The sequence below is a fragment of the Caretta caretta genome, chromosome 15 (genome assembly GCF_965140235.1).
Source record: "Caretta caretta isolate rCarCar2 chromosome 15, rCarCar1.hap1, whole genome shotgun sequence".
Lineage (NCBI taxonomy): Eukaryota > Metazoa > Chordata > Testudines > Cheloniidae > Caretta > Caretta caretta.
In genome coordinates this window covers 29,598,981-29,622,164 of record NC_134220.1, presented here as the reverse complement: position 1 = coordinate 29,622,164, position 23,184 = coordinate 29,598,981, and the positions used below count along the sequence as shown (strand labels likewise).

General features: G+C 46.3%; 2 protein-coding genes across 8 annotated transcripts in view; both read right to left on the bottom strand.

Annotated features, from left to right (window-relative positions):
- The window catches only part of ACACB (acetyl-CoA carboxylase beta), an 84,204-nt gene extending 71,000 nt beyond the window's left edge, over positions 1 to 13,204 (bottom strand). The window contains exon 1 of one of the 6 annotated variants that reach the window (XM_075120116.1): positions 13,028 to 13,204. The gene's annotated coding sequence lies outside the window, so the exon portion shown is untranslated. Of the gene's footprint in view, positions 1 to 408; positions 503 to 5,224; positions 6,824 to 12,511; positions 12,542 to 13,027 lie in introns of those variants that run through there. The other 5 variants (XM_075120115.1, XM_075120119.1, XM_075120118.1 and 2 more) reach the window with 5 other exon arrangements.
- Positions 13,205 to 14,305: 1,101 nt separating this feature from the next.
- UNG (uracil DNA glycosylase) lies at positions 14,306 to 21,912 on the bottom strand. 2 transcript variants are annotated; one of them, XM_048821513.2, is made up of 7 exons: positions 21,671 to 21,912; positions 20,724 to 20,936; positions 20,498 to 20,593; positions 19,918 to 20,015; positions 18,911 to 18,999; positions 16,796 to 16,974; positions 14,306 to 16,241 (listed from the first exon to the last, which is right to left on the bottom strand). In XM_048821513.2, exons 1-7 carry the CDS (start codon positions 21,758 to 21,760, stop codon positions 16,101 to 16,103), a joined length of 906 nt encoding a protein of 301 aa, XP_048677470.2. In that variant the 5' UTR covers positions 21,761 to 21,912; the 3' UTR covers positions 14,306 to 16,100. The 2 variants fall into 2 exon arrangements, with proteins under 2 accessions (XP_048677470.2, XP_048677469.2); XM_048821512.2 differs by lacking the exon at positions 21,671 to 21,912 and having other exon boundaries at positions 20,724 to 21,242.
- Positions 21,913 to 23,184: the final 1,272 nt, after the last annotated feature.

Here is a 23,184-nt window from a genome sequence, read left to right as displayed (position 1 = left end):
TAACAGAGAAAGACTGGTTGGATTCCAAATGCTACCACAGGATCAAACAATACTGTAAAACTTCTGTGGTCACAGCTGATGTCAAGACGACCAATATGTATCCTCCCAGAGCACTAGGAATTGTATTATAGCAGTAAGGATAGAAATCAGATCCCCCTTGCTCCAAAACCAGAGACCCTTGCTCCTCGAGCCAGCACTATTCTCTGTTAGCTGTTTGTTAGTGGTGTATGTTAGATTAACAGAACGAAACGCAGCCGCCAGCAGCCAGACCTTGCAGACCTCCCTCCTATCACCCCTGTGCACACAGATCCTGTGAAAAATAATAACAGAAGCATAATGCTGGTTAAGAGATCTTCAGTTATATTTCTAACACTCAAAGAACATTCAATACCAAAAGCAGCCAACTACCTTATCTTTTATCCACAAAATCCTTCTGACAAATCTCTTTGCTTGGTCCTTCATTCAGCACTGCAATGTACTTACAGGCAATAGCTAAACTGAAGACACTGTTACGGCACAAGCTATTTTTACTTCCTAAAAACAGAACCTTGGCAAGAGCTGACTGGTACTATGCATTGAGCTTCTCCTAGATATGCCTAATAGACTAATACAAGTCAACAGCCTGGCTTTTCCCCACAGAAACGTGACAGTCGAATAAGTTTACGAGACTTATGGAAGCAGCAAATGTGCATTCACTTTGACATCAAATCCTAAGCCAACACCCCCAGTTGTGGGCTATTATGAAAGATCATCTACAAGGACTTTGGTGTAGCCATATTTAGAAAGGGACACAGTCATTTTGGATGGGAAAAATATAAAATCACATTTCTCCCTGAAAACTGGGAGTCCCCTAGTCACTAGCGCCATCCAAGATCACTAGAACTGAAAGACGTTAGCAGAAAAATTATTTCCCTCTAGGTTTTTTTAAGCTTGTTCATTTTGTGTACTTGACAGAACCTTGTGCAAAGTCAATTTTCCCTGCAATGTCAGTTTCCTCTTGGCTGAAAAGATCCCTATAAACATCAGAGAAAGAGATCGTAACTTAAAAGAAAAATCCTCTGTCACGGGACAATGGTCTCCCACTGCTGTCTAATGTCAAAGACTCTATTACGCTGAGTGTTGAGGCAAAGCTGATGTGGTTTATTTTTAAAACAGGACACACCGATCCTGTAAAAATATTCTGTGACAGCCAATGACTGGTGCCTGGTCCACCGTGCTGCTGACAAGTTAGCACACTAGGAAGGAACACAGTGTCTCATGGACATTACAGGGATGGGCTCAGAGCTCTCTAGTCCAGCAGGACAATTTATAGTAATTACCTATTAACAAGATCTGCCCTGCAAGTTAGCATTGTTATTACTGTTAACTATCTGTACTGTGGTAGCACCTGGATGCCCCAGGTGAGATTAGATGCCCATTGTGCTGAGCACTGTACAAACACATGGAGAGAGATGGTCCCTGCCCCGAAAAGTTCACAAACCAAAAAGACAATACAGACAAAGAGTGGGAAAGAAACCAAGGGCCCAGAGAGATGAAGTGACTTGCCCAGGGTCATATAGCAGGTCAGTGGCAGCTATGGAAAAAGAAGTTGCACTCTACGTTAGGCCCAAATCCACTGGACCTTGCTGTTGCTCATCCTCGCAGTTTTGCATTCACAGATGAGAAGGCAACAGACAAGGGTTAATCCTGGAAATACTTATTTAAATAGGACAGCAAGGCTCCACACAGACGTCACCACACGAAAGGACTAAAATCTGTATATTAAAGTGCTTATTGGCAGGTTATTCTGTTATGGAGTTTCTGGTAACATCCTCTGCAGCATTTGGTGTTGCCCCTGGAGGAGGAGACCAGACTCCGGACTAGATGAACTACTGCTCTGATCTGGGAAGGCTACTCCTATGTTTCTATCAAACCAGGAGGTTTTCTGTAAAGGGTAATCAAACTAAAATGGAAAAATCCAGACACAAAACAAGGGCCCTGCCAATCTCTGAAGGTTGCTGCCCCAGACCAGGATCACTTTCACATACGATGTATGCAGACAACAGAATAAGGAATCCTTGGATTTGCACCTCAAGACTAAGAAGTACATTTCCTTATCTGTGTTAGGTAGCAAAAAGACCATACCCCACAAAATACACCAGAACCCAGCTAGCTGATAGTACGGTCTCCCACAGTCTCTTCAGTTCTCCTCCTAAGCCTGCCTGGCTTGGTTTCCTGCCTGTGCTGAACGGATACCCCTCTCTTCCCATGCAAACATGCTCCTCTCTGCCTGCTGACACTAAATCCAAAAGAAAGACACATGGCACACAAGTGGCACAAAGAAAACCTCATGCCCTTATTTTATGTAAGCTTCATTCTTCATGTCCCATTCCCTTTCCCCTGCTTTTTTATCCCTGCCCCCCGCTTTTCCCATGCCCAACTAAGGGCCCAACCCCATGAGGTGCCAAGCACCCTCCAGCCCCATGGACATCACTAAGGGAGGCAGGAGTTCAGCTCCTCCCACGATGGAGCTGTCTTGAGGCAGGGGTATCATCTCCAAAGTGTCAGGCCCACCAGGGGTGCTGCTGAAAAAGCAACAATTCCCTTGTTGCTTTACTTTTCAAAACTGAGCAGAAACAAACAGGAGTGAGGTCTGGGAGAAACGCAGGCCCTGCTCCTATCAACACATGGGCATGTGCTCAACTCTACTCTGAGAGCTCTGAAGTGTAGGATTCCACAGGGCACCGTCCTGCCAGCCCTCCCATTCAACGTGTGTATGGGGCGGGTAGGAGGCCTGGGCTGCAGTGTTGTCAGTAGGCTCATGACTCCCAGCTGTCTGTCTTTACCCCATCTGCAGGGGCACGAGAACAATTTAGACAGTGAAAGCCACAACAAAACTGTAACCCTACATGTGACGGGAGCCACACATTCAGTTGCTATTATTACTTTAAGCCACAGGTGCTGCCGCATCCCTAGCGCCCCTGCTTGTCTGACTTGGACAACGCAGTTCAGCACCTCAGCAAGCATCTACTTGAGACTGGGGGATGGATGAGGGCAAGCTGGCTGAAGCTTAACTCAGACAAAAACGGAGTTAATGGTGGTGGGCTAGGGGAAGCAGCCAGAGGAGATGGCAGAGGTAATCTCAGTCCTTTAGACTGAGGGAGCATGTCCATCATGAGTTACTAGGGTTCACAACTTCGGAGTGATTTTAGACCCCAACTTGCTGTTTGATGGCCATATCACAGCAGGAATCCAACCAGCTTTTTACCACCTGGCTAGGAGGTTGTGACCTTTCCTTTTGGATACTGACCTTGCCACTGTCACCCATGCCTTTGTTACCTCAAAATTAGACTACGGCAATGCACTCTACATGGGGCTAAGCAGCATCAGAATCATTTAGACACGAAGTCAGTACAGACTGCTCCCATTGAGACACCGCTGCATGTGTCACCAGTGCTCCTGGATCAGCACTGGCTGCCCATCCATCTTCAGATGGACTTTAAGGTGTTGTTTATGACCTATAGAGCCCTAAATGGCCTGGACAAACCTACCTGAGCAACCACCCCTCTCCCCAGGCCAGGCTGCCATAGCTATGGTCTGCAGCGTTGCTAGAGCCATATTGGTCCCGAGATACTAGAGACACAAGGTGGGCGAGATAATATCTTTTATTGGACCAGCTTCTGTTGGTGAGAGAGATAACCTTTCGACAGAACTCTTTTTCAGGGCTGGGAAAGGTACTCAAGAGTGCCACAGCTAACTACAAAGTGGAACAAATTGTTTTGCATAAGTAGTTAACACATGTAATAAGGGAACACTCACAGCTGTGGTTAGCAGGGACACTTTAGCTGGATCTCTCTCGCTCCAAAAGAGAAGGAGAAGTAGATTGCCAGCTACCCTACAAGGGCTCCAGGAATCTGGAACTTCTCCCCCATTTGGTCCAATGTAGCCCAAATTTGGTGACCTTCTGCGCATGCTGGCTAAAGCCACCTGTTTGGTTGGTTTTTGGAGAGGGCAGCAGGCATGCTGTTCCCAACAATGAAGGGGTGGAAAGGCATTTCTATACATCAGTGGTTCCCGAACTTGTTCCGCCGTTTGTGCACGGAAAGCCCCTGGCGGGCTGGGCCGGTTTGTTTACCTGCCGCGTCTGCAGGTTCGGCCGATCGCAGCTCCCACTGGCTGCAGTTCGCTGCTCCAGGCCAGTGGGAGCTGCTGGAAACGGTGTGGGCCGAGGGACATACTGGCCACCGCTTCCAGCAGCTTCCATTGGCCTGGAGCAGCGAACCGCGGCCAGTGGGAGCCGCGATCGGCCGAACCTGCAGATGCGGCAGATAAACAAACCAGCCCGGCCCGCCAGGGGCTTTCCCTGCACAAGCAGCAGAACAAGTTTGGGAATCACTGCTATACATGATTGTCTAGCTGAGTTTTTGTTGAAATCATTATTTTAATGGTGCTGAGATATTACTGGATTATTGATGATGTCTTATGGCACTTAGAGCCTTGGATTCTTTTTATCTAAAGCTAAATAAATAAATTCCATGAGTAGTCTCATTATTTCAGTAGCAACAGTAAGCATGTACACAAGCGTTTGCAGGATCTGGGCCTTAAGGGGCAGAAAACAAATGCACCCATTGTAACAGCTAGAAGACTATTACAATCAACAGCTGAAAAAACATACCAATGCAACATTTAGGATGTCACTTTAAAAGTAAGCAGTTTTTATATTCAGACCTGGGCTTTCAAAACTCTACATAGCATTTAAAACATTCAGTATTTGATCTTTAAACAGCTTTTGTAAGAGTTCAGCGTAACATAATCCATTTAAATAAGGTCAGGTTTCAGAGTAGCAGCCGTGTTAGTCTGTATGCGCAAAAAGAAAAGGAGTACTTGTGGCACCTTAGAGACTAACCAATTTATTTGAGCATAAGCTTTCATGAGCTACAGCATCCGATGAAGTAAGCTGTAGCTCACAAAACCTTGTGCTCAAATAAATTTGTTAGTCTCCAATGTGCCACAAGTCCTCCTTTTCTTTTTAAATAAGGTCGTAATGCTCAGTTTAGATCCAAGTAAGGAACATCCAGCCCCATTATCAGTTCTTCTTCATGACCATAGGATTCCAAGAAGCCAGATTCAACCCACACTGGCAAACAATCACATTATCTCCCTGCACAGATCTGCTTCTATTTCCACATAAGCCATATTAATTTTTAAATAGCAATATTAGTTCCATTACAATTAAGCCACTTACCATCCTATCTGGTCTCTGGATCTTCACACATGCCCTTTGTTTCATGACTGCCAGACTCTGCTTTCAGCATTACACAGTTCTTGAAGACTAAATATTTATTGTACCTTGTCAGGCTACTGAACTAGAGGTTGAGCATCGGAGACTGTATTTGGCAGTGGAGGCTGTGATGAACATAAATTTTAGATTATAACCAATCCCGGCTGTACAAAAGAAGCTTATTAGCATTTAACCAACTGAAGAGAGTTAATAATCCTCTAGTAAGAATGACAGACAGTGCAGCAATATATATACTTAGGCACTTGCTATGCTTCCTAACACAAAGTTTACCTTAACGGATTCCCAATTTTCCATGGTTTGTTTGAAATTCAAAGCCAGGCTAGATATTTAAGTATCTCCAGAACTAGAATGATCTGAAAACATGCAACAGAAAACCCAAACTACTTTCGTAATGCATGGCCCACACCGAACAGCCCATCTGACCAAAGCCATATGCACATAGAGGATTATTTTGGTAACTTTCCCATGGCTGCTGGTATTTCCAATCATCAGAGGCCTTATGGGGTTAAAGACACCAAATGTCACCTGCGTTCTTTGCATGGTTTCACATTTCATGCAGTTTCCCTAAATTAAATTGCTCATCTTACTTGCGACATTGATATTAAATAAAATTCCTTCAGTCGTTCTGCTTGAGAAACTTTTACCGAAGCCACGTTTAAAAAAAAAAAAAAAAGGCCAACAACGACTCCACATCAAGCATGTGGAGAGCAGCTACAAGTTATTCTGTCGCATACCAAAATGGGATTAGATTTATATGGGACAAAGGTCACCCAGTGATGCAAAATGAACAACTGCTTAATGCTGTGTGCTCAGCACAAACATTTTTTGCTTCAGCCTGCTCTAAAATTATATAAACAAATAAGGGGAGATTGATCCATTGTGGAAAGTTTTAATTAAAAACACACACACAAAAGTCCTGAAAATAAGTAAAACTGGCACTGTGCATAAAATCATTTGTAGCTAACCTATGGCAGAGAACAGCAGAATTAAAAGCTGAAGATATCTAATTCTTTTAATGATTAACATTTAATTAAAATTATAAGACCAAGACCTATGTTTGGTCTTATTTTTGTGTGTGCATATGGGTCTATTTACTATTGTTCCAGAAGAAGTCAGATCAGGTCATGAACTGATTTCAATTTGGATTCTGCATCAAGCCATCTAGAGTTATTGATAGGTGTAGCATATTAAAAAGACAATATACATGTAGAAGGTCCACTTCCAGTAAACAAAAGGAGTTTCTTTTGCATGGCTATTAACCAAAGATTTTTCTGCCTTCATTTACTCAGAGCCCTAACACTGTCCAATCCAAAAGCTCCCACCTCATTTTTTTTGTTTTATAGATTAATTGACTTCACATTAAAAAATTATTTGATCAAAGCCCATAGTTCTGTGGGAGAAATTAGTTGGTTACTAATCGTGCAAGGCTTCTACACAAATATATATACTACAATTTATAAAGCTGAAGTAGGTTTCTTATTCTTGGTATCAGCCCCTTATTTGTGGTTCCCAGTTCCTTACTCAAAGTCCAAAATTATTTAAAAATGCATTAATGTAGGATTAAATTTTTAGAAAAGGTCACCAAATTAATGATTGAATGTGATAAAAATTTTAATTACAGATTACTTAATTATTTATTAAATAACCAAATAAGGAGCTGGGTTTTGACTGGCTGTTTGTGAGAAAATGAGTTTTGAATGACCCCAAGCGACACATCCTTGTGACTGACAGACTGTTCTGAAGGTGCCAGGACATGCCACTCACCAACCCAAAGCTTCGTTCCTGCGCAATGGGCTGCCACATGTCACACCCTCATCCCAATTCTATATTGGGCATAGAGTTTGAATAAGGTGCTGTTTTTTGACAGACTGTAGGTGATTAAACAGGTCTCAGGTCACCCAAAGCCACAGTCCTCCTCAACCATCAGACTGTTCTGAAGGAGCTGGGAAATGTTAACTCCCCCACCCGAAACTTCATTCTTGAGCAATATGCTGCCACATGTCACACCCCCATCCCAATCCCAATCGGGCAAAGGAGGAGGGTTTTGACTGACCTACTGACTGGGACAAAAGGAGTCTCAGGTCACCCCAAGTGACATGTCTCCACAACCAGTGAATAAGTCTTTCCCTGAACTAAAGCTGTGCTCCTGTGCAATCGCCTGCCAAATAGCACACCCCCACCCCACTTCCATTCTGAATAAGGAACCAGAGTTTGACAGTAGGACCATTCTGACCTAGCTGAGGCATGGAACTCCCTAACTTGAAACATTTTCTTTGTGAAAAACTGTGGTCCTTGTCACAAGTCCTTCTCACCCTCCAGATGCACAGACATCCTTTAGCGGGGCAAAAGGAGAGGTTCAGAGGATGAAGCTGTGCATCCTATGCTTGCAGGGAGAGGGACTTAGCAAGTGTTGCGTTGTTCCATCTGTTTATTCTCCACAGAATGTTGTGTGCACCCCTGGCTTTGGGCCCCTGAACTGACCAGCTGAGTCAGGTTTGTTTGTGTCTCAAAGAGAGCTTTGTTGCTGGGACCCTTCGAACAGAACCAGTGTTTGAAGTCTCTAAGTGGTTATTCCCTCCCTGTTTCCAAGGAAGGAAGCTGAGCAGTGAGGCTTGTATACAAGCCAATTGCCAGGTCAACAGGAGTGGCAGACAGGCTGTTCCTGTTGTAGGTATGGCTCTGCACCAGAGGTAGCAGATATGGATGATGAAAGAACAAACTGCTGCGACCTGCTTTGAATGTACTATGTTCTCCTTTCTGCTGGAAGACAGAATAGATTTCTAGTATAGAAAATGCAAGCTGGGAACCTTCCTGGAGGAGAAGACGTGGTCTGGAAGCATGAGTTGCCACATTGTGCAGCAGCCAAGAAAACAAAGACTTGGACAACCAGACTTGGAAATCATGGTCACAGACACCACAAGGGAAGGGATCATCAATAAGGGAATTAGTGAGAGTACAAACCAAAGAAGTGGACAGGTGATCTGAGACCAAGAAGGGAGAGAGCCAGGAGACATTCAACTCAACTAGAAGTATCACAGAATCATAGAATGTCAGGCTGGAAGGGACTACTGCATCCACTTCTGGTGTCCACATTTTAAAAAAGGATGTTGAAAAATTGGAGAGAGCACAGAAAAGAGTCACAGAAATGGTTCGAGGGCTGGAGGAAATGCTTTATAGTGACAGATTTACAGAGGTCAATCTGCGTAGCTTATCAAAAAGAAGATTTGATTAAAGTGTGTAAGTACCTTCATGTGGACAAAGAGCAGGCACCAAAGGGCTTTTCATCTAGCAGAGAAAGGCAGAACAAGAACCAATGGCTGGAAGCTGAAGCCAGACAAAGTCAAGTTAGAAATTAGGCACAAATCTTTAACAGTGAGGGTGATTAACCATTGTAACAGACTACCAAGGGGAGTGATGAATTCTTCGTCTCTTGAGGTCTCCAAATCAAGTGGATGCCATTCTAGAAGAACAATGCGGAGTCCGGTGGCACCTTAAAGACTAACAGATTTATTTGGGCATAAGCTTTCGTGGGTAAAAAAAACCCACAAAAAGTGAAGAAGTGGGTTTTTTTACCTACGAAAACTTATGCCCAAATAATTCTGTTAGTCTTTAAGGTGCCACCGGACTCCTTGTTGTTTTTGTGGATACAGACTAACTTGGCTACCCCTCTGATACTTGGCATTATAGAAGATATATTTTAGTCAAACAGAAGCTGTTTTGAGCCCAGCAACAAGGGTAACAACTGGATGAAATTTGCTGGTAACATACAGGAAGTCAGACTAGATGGTCCCCTCTGGCCTGAAAATCTCTCAGTCTATGAAACCCCATTACTGGTCCTTTTGCACACACAACTTTGTCGAAGTTTTCCTCTCCACTTGGAAGTTTAGTGCAGTAGCTGGTTGTGTACAGACCATAAAAGCCTCCTTATGGAGAGGCAGACAGCACCACATTATGCAGCAATTCTACGCAGAAATTTATGAAGAAACTTCCCTTCTATGCAAAACAGGGTCTCAGCATGCAAATCCTTCGGAATGCTTAAATATAGGGGTCACCGGTGATCAGCACCAACAACTGCTCAGGTAAATTTTTTTTTATTATAATAAATGACTTCTTTGCTTATTTTATAATTTCATAGTCCAAGTAAACAAGTGCAATGGATTGCATCAACTGAGTACATGTCATTTCATTAATCGTGATCCCTGCATCTTTCTGTGCATCACAGGAAATAAACTGAAAGAAAACAAGATGCATTTTAGTGGAATCCTCTTAAAGCAATGACCTGCCTCTTTTCAATCACCACTCACTGACTATTCAGACAAAAATGACATGCCCCCAACCCCCAAAAAATCCTTCATCTGTCCTCTCTGTAGCTCTTTTACATGCAACTTGAATAAATCATTAATATTTAAAATAATGTTTTAAATATTGCTTAGTTCAACAGAAGTCATCAAAATTATTTGCATAAACAACAGAGTTTATTAAAGCAAAGCTGTTGTCATTATAGGTACAAAGTTGTTGAGATAACATACAACACCAGGAAGCATTTTGTATGTTTCCACATGCTTAATCAAATTTAAGGCTGGCATTTCTACGATGGAATTAAAAAGGAAAGGTGGTGATATTCTAGCCACCAAAAAGAGTTATCCAAATTCTGTTAAAGTGCACTAAGACACATCGGTGTTGTACAAATCTCAGAGCAATACTAAAGACACTAGCAGGTTCAGTAATTGTAGTATATAAGAATATGGTAGTATTCATTTAAGTAGTTTGTGAGCACTCTTGTGGTACTCCGTTTTCTATGTTTTAGAAGCCATCAGAAACCACTCAGAGCAGCAGTGTGCATTCAACTAGGCCTTGTATTTTTGCATAGAGTTAGTAAACATGATTATTTGGGAGTCAATGGTGTCCAAGCAGTGTCCCCTTATTATTTTTGTTACATAATGAGCACAAGACACAACACTGACCATAAGCCATGTGTTTATATCTGTCACACAATTAAACACGGTTCTATCAGTTTAGCCAGTTTTCCTGTCCTTAACTCATGTAACAACAAACCAAAAGTTCCCATAGACTTCATTTCTAACCATCATACAATTTCTGTGAAAACATTACAACTGCATTTGCAGCAAATTTGCCAAATACTGCTTTTGTTGATTTTTTACATGCATATTGCATACTGCATTTTTCTTATTAGTTAAGACGCAAAATAAAAATTGGGGTAATACATTTGTCAGACCAGAAATAAAAGTTCACCTCTGGGAGTGGCATATCCCCAGCTCTTCGTAACAAAATAATGGTCGTAGTGATGTGTCACTTGGGTTAACCTGAAGCTTTTTTGTCACATACAATCTGTCAAAACCCAGTTCCTTATTCAAGTCCTGTGTACAAAATGGAAGTGGGGTGGGCACATCATAGCTCACTCCACACTGCTCAAGAACAAAGCTTTGGGTCAGCAAGTGAATGTCCCAGTGTTATGCTGATCCTACTACTATACAAGCTCCTTCACAACAATCTGACAGACATGGGGACACCTCACTTGGGGTGACCTGAGACACATTTTGGCACAGTCAGTCAAAACCCAGCTCCTTATTCAAGTCTTGTGTAAAATATAGAAGAAAGGTGGAGGCATGCTGCTCAAAAACGAAGCTGCAGGTGAACAAGTGCCATGTCCTTGCTCCTTCAGAAGAGTCTGTCGGTCACAGGGACACATTACTTCAGGTGACCCAAAACTTAGTTTGTCATTTACAGCCAATCAAAAGCCAGCTCCTTACTGGATTTTTAATCAATAAAATTAATTAATTAGAAACTGAATTTTTATCAGATTCAATCTTATTAATTTGATGAAATTGCTAAAAATTTAATCTTACACTGATGTATTTGTAAATTTTAATTTGTAATTTTGGCCTTTGAATAAGGGGCTGGACCATGGATAAGGAGCCAACTTCAGCTTCTTGTGCAATTTTTCACTGCACTTTTGGGATTCCAAACTCTCCCTCTAGTGGTTAATTTACTATGGTACCTGACAGCTGTTGCTTTCTTTTGGGACAGAAATAGCCTGCTGTCTGGAAAGAAAAGTTTGTAACACACAGCAGGGAGGTCTAATCTTCTTGGGAGCTGAATTTCCATTAAAGTTTCTCTGTTTATCTCAGGATGTGATAAGGAGAAATAAATCCTCACAACGTCATTGCCTTTCTAAGCAAGGAAAATAAACTGTAGCTAATCAAAGGCTTTTAACAAGGTATGAAGGACAAAATCTTGTTTTAGATCACAGAGGAGAGAGAGTCCGAAGGTATCATCCTAATCCTTGTTTAAGCCACATTATCAAAACCACAAGTCCCTGAAGAGAGGCCCAGGATTAGAGGAGCAGGACTGTGATGCAAACTAGGCCGGAGATACATTTTCAGAGCTGGAAGGGAGTACAAGCCACTGCTCCTAGGACTCTCACCACTCAGTTCACCCACCCTTCTACAAAAAAAAAAAAAAAAAAAAAAAAAATAAATCAAGCTTGGTATGTCAGTGGGAAGTTAAACAATAAACGCTCTTCCATAACCCCTAAGCGAGGAGTGACAGATCACAGTGCAAGTAACAGGCAAGAAAACCCTGAACTTATCTTGTTCAAAGACCCGTGGCCAGGGCGGAGAGGTTCCTGCTGCTTTGCTTTCCTCTCACAAAATCAATGCCTCGCCGCTCTCTGAACTCCCCCCTTTTGTCGCGCTGCGCACTTAGGGGTTAACTCTGGACAGCCTGGTTCACAAGCCCACCGGTGACAGCGGGTTGCATATTAATCCAGCCTTGCCCCAGAAAGCCCACGGTGAAGGGAGCTCCCTGGCCTCTAGCTTCGTGCCTCCCACGGGTGCGGTGCATTGCCCTCCGCGCGCCGGGGTCCCTCGGGGGGCTTTGGAAATAAAACTGAAACACCAGACACGTCCAGCAGCAGCAGCCACCAACCCGCCTGGTTCTCCCTGGGCCTCACCCCGCGCTGGCCATGGGGCAGGTCCCGGTTTCAAAGGAAAGGGGGAGTACGGGGGGGGGGGCTGGAACAGTGTGGGTAGTGGGGGGGCGGGGAGCCCCCGAGATGTAAACCCTGCATGTGATGGAAACCACGTCAGGCCGAGGTGGGGAGCTCTGGGGGAGCAGCTCTGAGGAGCAGGGGGCTTGGCAGGTCCCTGGCCAACGACCGCTTGGCGGACCCCCCTCAGGCCGCGCAGGGAGGCCTTGGGCCTGGCTCACCTGCCCGGGGAAGGCGCCTGCGGCGGCTGCGTGCCGGGGCCAGACCCGCCCCCCCGGGGTGAGGGTAGCACGGGGCGGGGGAGTAGCGGCAGCCCGCGCCCCACCCTGCCCGCGGGGCCTGGGGAGGACGCGCCGCCCGGGGGGACCCCGCAGCGGGGGCAGCGCCCCGCGCCTGGGAGGAGGCCAGGCCGCACCTCACAAGCGGCCGGCTGCCATGGCAACCGAGGCCGGGCTCCGGGGGGGGGGGCGCGAAGGGATCCCCGCCCCCGCGCGCCCCCTGACGTCGCGTGAGCCCGGGCGCCGCCGTGCTGGCTCCTGGGGGTGGGGGGAGCTCGGGGCTCAGCCCGCGGCTCTTGCCCGGCGGCGCCCCGGGCAGCAAAGCGGCTCCGCTCGGGCCTGGCCCGGGGCGCGGTTTTGTTTGCGGCCGGTCCCCGCGGCCGTGCGCGGAGTTCGCGTTTGCAAAGGCCCAGCGCGGAAAGGCTCGGGGCTGTGAGCGTGCCTTCGGCCCCCTCGCACCTCCGGGAGATGCGGCCCCGCGCGTGCCCCGTGCGGCTCCCTGCCGGCGCTTGCCGCGTCTCCGTGAGGCCAGCACGGCGCTGGGGAGTTCAGGCACAACGGCTACCCCGGAGGTGTGAAAACGAGTCTAGACACTCGGATCCAAGTCTGTTTGCATTTCGTTTTGAGCCCAGATCACTCCGCTACGCTCGGGGCTTTCCTCCTAAGGTCTCAGAGCTCTTTATAAAAGGAAACGCAAACCTAGAGCATTGCAAGGCGACGTCTACGTGTGACACGCTAGCCCGTTTGCAGAGTAACCAGCTCCATGCCTCCTCCAAGCCCTCCCAGCCTGGAGCTGCTGGAAATTCCAACCACAGTAAGAGCATATAAAACACTGGAAATAGTTCCACTGGAATTGTGCAAATGCCCCTAAAAGTTCCCTACACCAGACTTAAGGCCAGGGGCTACGTTGTGTAGTCTAATATTCTCCAGTAGGGGCCCTAGGGAATGTTGCCTAGGGACTGCTGAATGGACTAAGAGAATGGCCTAATTATTGAAGGATACTATCGAGGCCCATTTTGGTGAAAGGTGTAAAACCTTGCACATGTAAAGCGTTCTGCAGAAGGAAACAAGTGATAATGGTCTTTGACTAACAGCCATGTTAGTCTGTATTCCCAAAAAGAAAAGGAGGACTTGTGGCATCTTAGAGACTAACCAATTTATTTGAGCATAAGCTTTCGTGAGCTACAGCTCACTGCATCCAATGTAGCTCATGAAAGCTTATGCTCAAATAAATTGGTTAGTCTCTAAGGTGCCACAAGTACTCCTTTTCTTTTTGATAGTGGTCTGTACTTCAGTTGCTATGAAGGTGGCCCATATGGGTAATGGGTATATTTCATACAGGTGTTTGGTTTTTGTTTTTAATTTACAGGATGCCAGCTGAGGAAACACTCTCAGAAAGTGGTATGTTCTATGTGACTCTTAGAGTAGAAGGAAGATTTAGATGAGGTAAGCTACTAGGTTTTATTTTCATTTGAATTACAGAATTTAGAAGTACAAAAGAATATTTTGAGGGGAAAAAACAGGTCTGTGAAAACAGAAAGTAGGATGGAGAAGTAGGAGTAAGAGTTCAAGTTCAAAGATTACTATGTTTAATATGAATTTTTTTTGGAAAACAGTGTGCTGTAGACAGTTTTCCAAAAAAAATTCATATTAAACATAGTAATCTTTGAGAAAACATTTATGATAAGAGGAACTTAACACGGGGGACGCTAAGTAAATGATTCCAGCACAATAGCATAAAGAAAGTAGAATTTTTATTTAAAAACACCCTGGTTAAACAATATCTATAGAAAACATAGAATCTTTTCTTTTGTACTAGTGTTACCTACTGGGACAAAGATTCAGAAATGGCTTCTCCATACATAGGTACTAGTGTAAAATGTACTAGTATAGTACAAAATAAGGATGCAGTTTCAGAGGGGATACACTAAACTTTTTCTCTACTCAGTGACAGTTAATAGAAAAGAATCAATTAATTCAGAGCTAGATCTGAAATCCTAGAATGTCATCAAGGCCCCACCTTGCTCCCACTGACATCAGGGGGAGTTCTGTCACCAACTTTGTGGGAGCAGAATGAGGTCTTCAATTTCTATTGGAGCCAGCCATCACGGTGGCAAACAGATCCTTTTCTCCATGAACATTTTGCTCACTGTCACTTCCATACTGCAGTTTGCAACATACTGAAAATAAAAAAATAAAAGGCAATAATCCACTCTGAAGTAGTTGACCCAACTCCTGTAGATCTTACTCAGGCAAAACTTCTATTGTTTTCAATGGGAATTTCAACTGAGCAAATATTGCTGGATCAGTATGACATGAGAAATAGGTTTGCACAATCTAACCAGATGCCAAACAGGGACTATGAACAAGATTGCTCCCCCTTGTGATGTGCTAAAGAACAGATGTATCTTTTCAGAAGAAGGAACTCCGTAACTTTAGAGATGCTAGGCACCTCCAACTTCAGACCAGCTCTGAATGAAAGCAAAACTGTAATTACTGGTGGGAGAAAGGTACACACTGGAGGAGAGGAGGTTCAAAAAAGTGAAATAAAGACAATTCTGTTCATTCATGACTATGAAATGCACAGAACCAATTCTACATCTGAGGTGTCCTGATTTTACTGTACATTCAAAACATGTTGAAGAGTGACATGAAATGTTCTAATACCATCCTGAAGGATCACCTTGAAGTTCAGCTGTCATCAGCAGGTACATATGCAGGTGACAAAAGACACGTAACTAAATAACATGAGAATACGTCTTCTGGAAGTCAGGCTGTTGTGGTAGTTAGAAGGAGGTGTTATATGCCCAATGGAACTTTATGGTGAGTTTAATACGATCAAAGTACTTTGCATATGAAAAAGAGAAACATCACTAATATTGGTCACAACTTCCCCAATTAGCCCTGAAATCCTCAGGGAGTTCAAAGGCATGTTCAGTAACACCACACATCTAGTCCAGCTGCCTGATAGAAAACAATTGATATCTGGAAAATTAAACTGGGTTAAACAGATCTTTAGCAGAACAAACAGTAACTAGCTTTTTTGCTGTAAGAGTATAAAGGTGCTTCCATTTTCCCCCCATGTTTAAATCTAGATTTTATGTTTGGGTAAATACAGGGGAGAAAATAGCAAATAAGATGTGTCTCACTAACCATAAAAGGGTGCTCACAAAAACTGAATTTTGTATAAGTTTAACTCAATATGAGAATTCCCTATATAGTTCCATTTGAGCAAAGAACAGACATGGTTTTTGGTTTGAGAACAGGCTAAACAGATTTTAGCTTAAAATTTTTTGACAACCTAGAAGTTTCATTATTCTTTACATCAAACTCTAGTTTTCCCCTTTAACATATACACTATGTAAAAAAGAAAGATACTTAAAAGGTAGCACTTCTGCAAAGTAGGCCATTTTGTTTTTCAGTTAGACCAAGTGTAAAGAATAATTCTCATGCCAGCCCAATTTTTCAAGAATGGGATGATCCTTGATAGAAGGGCTATTTCAGGTTACACTCCCCAGTTCATGTTTGTAGCTCAGAGTGCTTTCCAGTCAATGGGCTTCTTGCCAGACTTCTTCAGCAGTTCATTGGTTTTAGAGAAATGCCGACAACCGAAGAACCCTCTGTGCACAGAGAGAGGCGAGGGATGGACAGTCTGTAGAATATGGTGACGTTTCTGGAAGAAGTTAGAGATAAGAATGAGAAATTTTGCAGGTTTTCAGATCCTAGATGGAGGTTGCTCATCTGTGCTATTATCAAATACAGAAATGAAATTGCAAGTATCTTTTCATTATTCGAGTTAAAAACAAGAGCACATAGGTTTGCCATGAAGCCCAGGCTTTCTGCACTCAATAAATGGCTGCATTTCTAACAAACAGCAACAAAGAGTGTAAGATGTTCTGGGAAGTTTCCTAGGGGAGATGAACTACACATCGTAATGTTGAGGCTCTTCACACAACAGTATCTTAACTTCTTCCACACTGATTGTTCTTGTTCCTAGAGGATAAGCATTCTTGGAACAAAAAGAGGTGACAGAAGTGGACACGCACAGTGGACAGTGAACTTGAGACCCTTAACTGTCTACTTGCCTTTTTAGTTTAATAGTAGGCAGCAGCAACCAGTTTTTCCACTTATGACCAAAAGCCCCCTGTGGATGGCATCCTACCAAAATGTCCCAAGTGAAGCAAGAAGCAATAGGACTTCTAGAAAGATGGAATAATTAAACCATACCCTGTCAATAGAGCTGCCTTTCTTCTGTGCATACGCTCCCCACAACATGAAGACAAGTCCATCCAAATTATTGTTTAGCCAGGACACCACTGCATCAGTGAATTGTTCCCAGCCTTTGTCCTTGTGTGAATTAGGTTGGTGTGCTCGGACTGTGAGGACAGCATTGAGCAAAAGTACTCCTAATCACAAACAAGACATGAACATATCAGTGTGGACAGAGAATACATGAATTAGTTTACAAAGTAGTAAGCTCTCTTCCAGTCTTTTGCTGGATCTGCAATGGTAAAAAAAATCATTTCATCTTTTGTTCACGGGAAACTATCGATAAGAGATACCAGTACAAAGTTTTCAAACAATCCATTTGTCGAAGCAGGGAGAAAATAAGTCACTAAGAAACCCATTTAAGAAACAGACCCATTTAGGGGCTAAATATAGTTCCTGTAAGTTAATAGTGCTTTAATGGAGTTTTCCTTTAAAATTACAGCATGCCCGCATAAACAGATTTACCACTATAATGCTGAGTCAGTAGCATTAAATCATAGGACTGGAAGGGACCTCAAGAGGTCATCTAGTCCAGTCCTCTGCACTCATGGCAGGACTAAGTATTATCTAGACCAGCCCTGGCAGGTGTTGGTCCAATCTGCTCTTAAAAATCCCCAATGATGGAGATTCCACCACCTTCCTCGGCAACTACACAGCAGCCAAGCCCAATTAAAAAAAAAAACAAAAAAACAAAAACAGAAATTAAATAAATAAATAAATAAAAAGGATGCTATTTCACTCACTCCTCAAAGCTATTCCCCAGGCAAATAGAATTTTGCCAGAGTTATTACAGAGAATATACCCCAAGAAAAATTTTAAACTCTTATCTTTGTTAAAAAGGCCAGCACATTGCACATGTGCTTTGTCGGGAGAACATGAAGACAATTATTTGGTGTGAGGCCAAGGCTGACATGGTTAAGCTGTGCATAAGCACACGCTCACTTTTTACATGCTTCGACTCAGTATTATTTACCCGCTTTACGAACATTAAAAGGGTGGGGTTTTTAAATGGCTCCTTTTAATAAATCTCAGCCAAGTAGTTTGGAAAGTACCAATAGATCAGGGGTGGGCAAACTACGGCCTGTGGGACCCTCCTGCCCAGCCCCTGAGCTCCTGGCCTGGCAGGCTGGCCTCCAACCCTTCCCCTGTTGTTCCCCCTCCCCACACAGCCTCAGCTCACTGCTCTGCCAGCACAATGCTCCGGGCGGCAAAGCAGTGAGCTCCTGGGGCAGTGCAGCTGCAGAGCCCGGCCTGACCTGGTGCAGCCGCAACGCCAGCCGCCGGTGCTCTAGGCAGCGTGGTAAGGGGGCAGGGTTTGGATAGAAGGCAAGGGAGTTGAATGGGAGCAGGGGTCCTGGGGGGGACAGTTAAGAAGGGGGGGGTTGGATGGGGCGGCGGGGGGCAGTCAGGGGACAGGGACTGGGGGGGTAGATGGGGCAGCAGGGGGCAGTCAGGAGCAGGGGTTCTGGGGGCAGTCAGGGGACAGGGAGAGGTGGATAAAGCAGGGGTCCCAGAGGGTCCACCAGGCAACAGGAAGGTTTAGATGGGGTAGGAGTCCTGTGGGGGGCCATCAGGGGGGTGGATAGGGGGTGGGGACCAGGCCACGCCCCCCTCCTCTAACAGGCCCTCCATACAACTTCCAAAACCCGATGCAGCCCTGAGGACAAAAAGTTTGCCCCACCCCTGAGCTCGATTAGCATTGCTACTACAACCTACTCACTGAGGAGGAAGGTCCCCACTTAGGCCACCTCTACACTTAAAAGCTTACAGCGGCACAGCTGTGCTGATAGAGCTGTGTTGCTGTAAGAGCACTCAGAGCCGCGTTATGCTGACAGGAGAGAGCTCTCCCTTCGAAATAATGAAACCAGCTCAACGAGCGATGGTAGCTATGTCAACAGCAGAGCATCTCCCGCAGACAGAACCCTGTGCACAAGAGCGCTTATGCCAGCACTACTTATGCTGCTCAGAGGGGTGGTTTTTTACACCCCTGAGCGACAAAAGTTTTGCCAACATAAGTGCTAGTACAGACACAGTCTAAATGAAGAGCCCAGGAAGGATGAACGGATTGATTACCTTGCTTGGCCCACCCAGTTAGATCTCCATGACCGGGATGGGTGAAATCTTCTATGTCTGCAGACAGCTCTTTGTAAATATTTTCTAAACTGCAAACAAAAATAATGGAAGCGATTTTTAGAATATTTCTGTGAAATTATCAAACAGACAAGTTAATGATTGTGTATATTACAATTGGAACTTTTACCAAGAACTAAAAAACTGAACTCCCATTTAGGAAAGTTATACTCATCTGATGTGTATGACAGGTCCTTTTCTTCACCTCTCCCTTTAATTTATACCAAGTCCCTGATCCTGCTAACTTTTATGCAAATGCTTACTGAAGGCAATGGGACCACACTTCTGCTTAAAGTTAAGCATCTGCTTAAAGATTTGCAGGATGGAGGCCTGAGTAAATAACTGGATCTGGTAAAAAACTGGATCGGCATGGAAACCCAATTTCATAGGTTTGGAGCCTAAATCTGTGGAATACATCACCACCTTGGAAGAGCCAGAAGTCTATTCTAGAATTCATCCATTTATTTTTGCAGTAATTCTTTCCCAGAAAGCTCTGGGTGCGGTGGTACGTGCCTGTAATCCCAGCTACTTGGGAGGCTGAGACTGGCAGATCGCTCAGAGGTTCTGGGCTGTGGTGCACTATGCTAATTGGGTGTCTGGTGCCACAGACAGCCTGTTTAGCGGGTGGCTGAAGGACTGGCTAGAACAACACGAATGATGTGTTGTGATTAGCGCTCTCTCTGTGAGGACTGATGGACCCATTGATCAAGGTGATCTTTCCCACAAAGCATACACCTTAAAATTCAATACAAGTCACTCTTCTGATACCTTTCTGCTCCCCAACAAGTAAAAATACTGGGTCATATGTTATAAAATTAATTTTTCAGCAAATCACAAAACAATTACCTCAAAGGCAGTCAGAAAGGCAAAGTCACAAACAGCTGTATGTTTATAGATAACCTACCTAGTAAACAGTGGCAGATTTTTAAACAGATAAAGCATAACCATACCTAGGTGGAGGTGGAACAGGTCTCTGGACACTAAAGCAGAGTCCATGAGCTTGACTGGGTCCATGATAAGGATCTTGTCCCAAGATGACAACCTTTACCTGAACACAGACACAAATTAGTACTGATAAGCCAGCAATATTTCTTAATATTTCAAAATATCTAGTACTTAATATATTGCTACAAAGCAAAAATTTCTAGATCAGAGCCAAGCTGCATCTGAAAGAAAGCAGTGCAGAAACAGGAAAGGCCTGGGGAAAAGAGGCCAAGAAAACAGCTAAAGTTTTTAAGAATATTATGTTGTAGTTATGGATGGAAATAACCAATGTATAAATCCGTATTTCAGTATCTAGATGAGAAAACAGGGGCAAAGTATACAAACGCTACAGGAGACAAAGCAGGGTTCACATCCTAAAGCACATCCTAAACTTTCCAGGGAGAAAACTATGAAGAGTCGAACACATGCGTGGCATGCTGGAGCCTGACTGCAAATGCAGCTTTCATCCTATTATCAAAAACATCAGAAGGCGGCAAATCCCGACTCTCTCCCCGGCACTGCAGGGGTCGCCCCAGGGACACTTACCTCTCGGACGTCGCACATCTGCGTCCAGGTGAAGACTTGCTGCGGCGGTGGGTAGACGGTGTGACGTTTTCGCTCGTCTGCTACAAATGCCGTTAGCTAGAGGAAGCAGGGGTGGTGCGCGGTCAATACAGGCAAGGGAGAGCGGCGGGCACCGGCCACCTACAGAGGAGCTGCCGCAGCAAGACGCTCCTCCCCCGGGCAAAGCCTCCCGCGCTCACTCGCTCACCTGGGAGAAGTAGGGCTTAGTGAACTCCCCCGCCAGCGGCCGCCTCCAGCCCTCTCCGAACCCCGCGGGGACGCTCCGCGAAGCGAGTCTCTGCAGAGCCGCCTCCTTGTTCCTGCGGATCCGCTCCAGCTGCTCGGGGCTCAGCGGAGGGGAGCAGGGCGAGGCCTTCTCCGATTCATCTTCCACCGGCTTCTGCTTTTTGGCGAAGTTGGCCTGGCGGTCGCGACACAAGAGACTGCTACAGGGGAGGCGCAGCACGCGGCGGCCCTGCCCCGCGCGGAGAAACCAGGTGCAGGCCCGCCCCATGGTGGAGGGAGGGGCGCGCCGGGCCGGGAGGGCGCAGCTCGCTCCCAGCCACCCCGGGGTACCGCAGGAGAGCTACTGTGGCCGGAGCGTCCGGGCTCGGGCGCAGTGGAGGCCGCTGGGGGCCCCCAGCCTAGGCGGGGCTAAGTGACAGCTGCTCCCTGCGCCGCGCAAACACGTGGCTGCTTCGCGGGAAAACAGCGCGTGTTTCCCCCACGGGAGCGCCCTTCCTATTGGACGTTCAGTCACAGAAAGCGCACCTGGCACTCTAGCCGCGCCCTCCCGTTCCTCATTGGGCGCTGGCAGGGCCACCGCTCCCCTTATTGGCCCCTTGCTCTGAAGGCCCGCCGACTGACCTCCCCGCGTTATCAACCCCGCCCAGGCACACTCCTCCGATTGGACACGGAGAATAGAAAACAGCTCCCTACCGGCCAGTGTCAACCGAAGTCCCGCCCAGTTGTTTGGCCCCACCCCTCTCCCAGCTCTGCGCTCCCATTGGACCGTGGGTCACGGAGAGCCCTCCTATTGGTCAATCCCCCAAAGCGGCGCCGCTTTGATCGGCGGGACTTTTAAATGAACTGTGCTCCGGGCTCGCCGCCTCGCCTGTCCGGATTGCCCCCGGGTCCCGCCCGGCCCCTCGGTACCTCAGCGTCCCCGCCCTGCTCCGGGGAGCGCTCCCGCTTCCTCGGCGGCGCCGCGCGGAAGAACGAGTGCAGCGTCTTCTGGCCGATCATGCCGGCGGCGGGTGGGCTCCGCGGGTCCGGCCACACACGGGACCCGGCGCCGGTCCGGCCAGCCGAGGACAGGCGGCCTCTTCCCCACACGGGAGCCGGCAGCGGCAGTGGCCGGCGGCTGCCTGGCTGAAGGACTGCCCGAAATTGGCGCCAAGCGAGTGCGCATGCGCGGGGAGGGGAGGGGGGGCCATGGGCGTAGCACGTGCAGGAGAGGGACCCTAGACGCAGTCAGCGCGTGCGCATTAGGGCAGTCTCCTCCCCCGCCCCTCAGAGCCCTCACGCACGTGGGTAGCAGGCCTTGGTTTTCATTCCCAGTTCCCGTGTGGATCTAACCCCCCTGCCCACGCTCAGTGACTCACCCCGCCCACCTGTGGGTCTGTCCTGCTCCCCCCCTGCTGTGTGTATCCCACCTGCCCCCCACACTCCCCTCTGGCACTCCCATGCACCCCCTCGCCCTGTTCTCCTGTGGGGTTCACCCCCGCTTCACTCTAATCCAGGTGCTGTGCGGCCTGCAGGCAGATGGGGTGGAAGCAGCAGTGAGGGGGGCAATGACAGAGCATCGGGGAGAGGCGGGCTGCACGGCCCGTAGAGTGCCCAGCCCCATGGGGCCCTGACCCTGACAGCTCTTTGGGTGCTGCTGTGATAGAAACGGAAGAACTGGGCCTGAATAAAGCAGGGGGATGACACCAGGAGGGGACACGAGCCTCAACTCCAAAGGTACTGCCCAAGTAGTGGAGAAGCTAGTTCTGCCCGTTGAAAGCTTTGGCTGTGCTTGTGTGGTTTGTCGTCCCAAGAAGGCACAGTGAACATGCACACTTCTCCCCTCTGTTCTTGCAGTCAGCTTTGTCCATTCCCAGCCTGCCCTGATCTTGTTTTCAAACTCAGAAATTGGCACTTTGAGGCTGGCCACCACATCTCTCCGTAGCTTCAGTGCAGTGCAACACAGGTGGGTTTTGATGGATCAGAACAAGGGCTATTTGGCAAGCAAAATAAAATAACTTAACTCTTACATGACAGGTTCCTCAGAGCTCTTTACAAATGCTAAGTAACTCATCCTATCATCGTGTCGGAGGAAGCTGAAAAAAATCAACAGGGACTTGTGTGCTTTACAATTAAAGTTAATTATTATTGTTTATATGACTGCACCTGGTTAGTAACCTCAACACATTAGGGCCTCATTGTGCTAAGTATTATACAGATGCTGACCCTGCCAACCCTGAGTTTACACTCTAAATAGAGGAAAGTGACTTACCCAAGGTCATCCAGCAAGTCAGTCGCAGAGCCAAGACTAGAACCTACATCTTCTGAGTCCCAGCCTATCTCCTTATGCAGTAAACCAGGCTGCCTCTTAAGTTGTGCCAAAGACACTAGGGGTCCAGAACACCATGGCCCTGTCAGTACAACTGTGAATAGCACTTGCACCT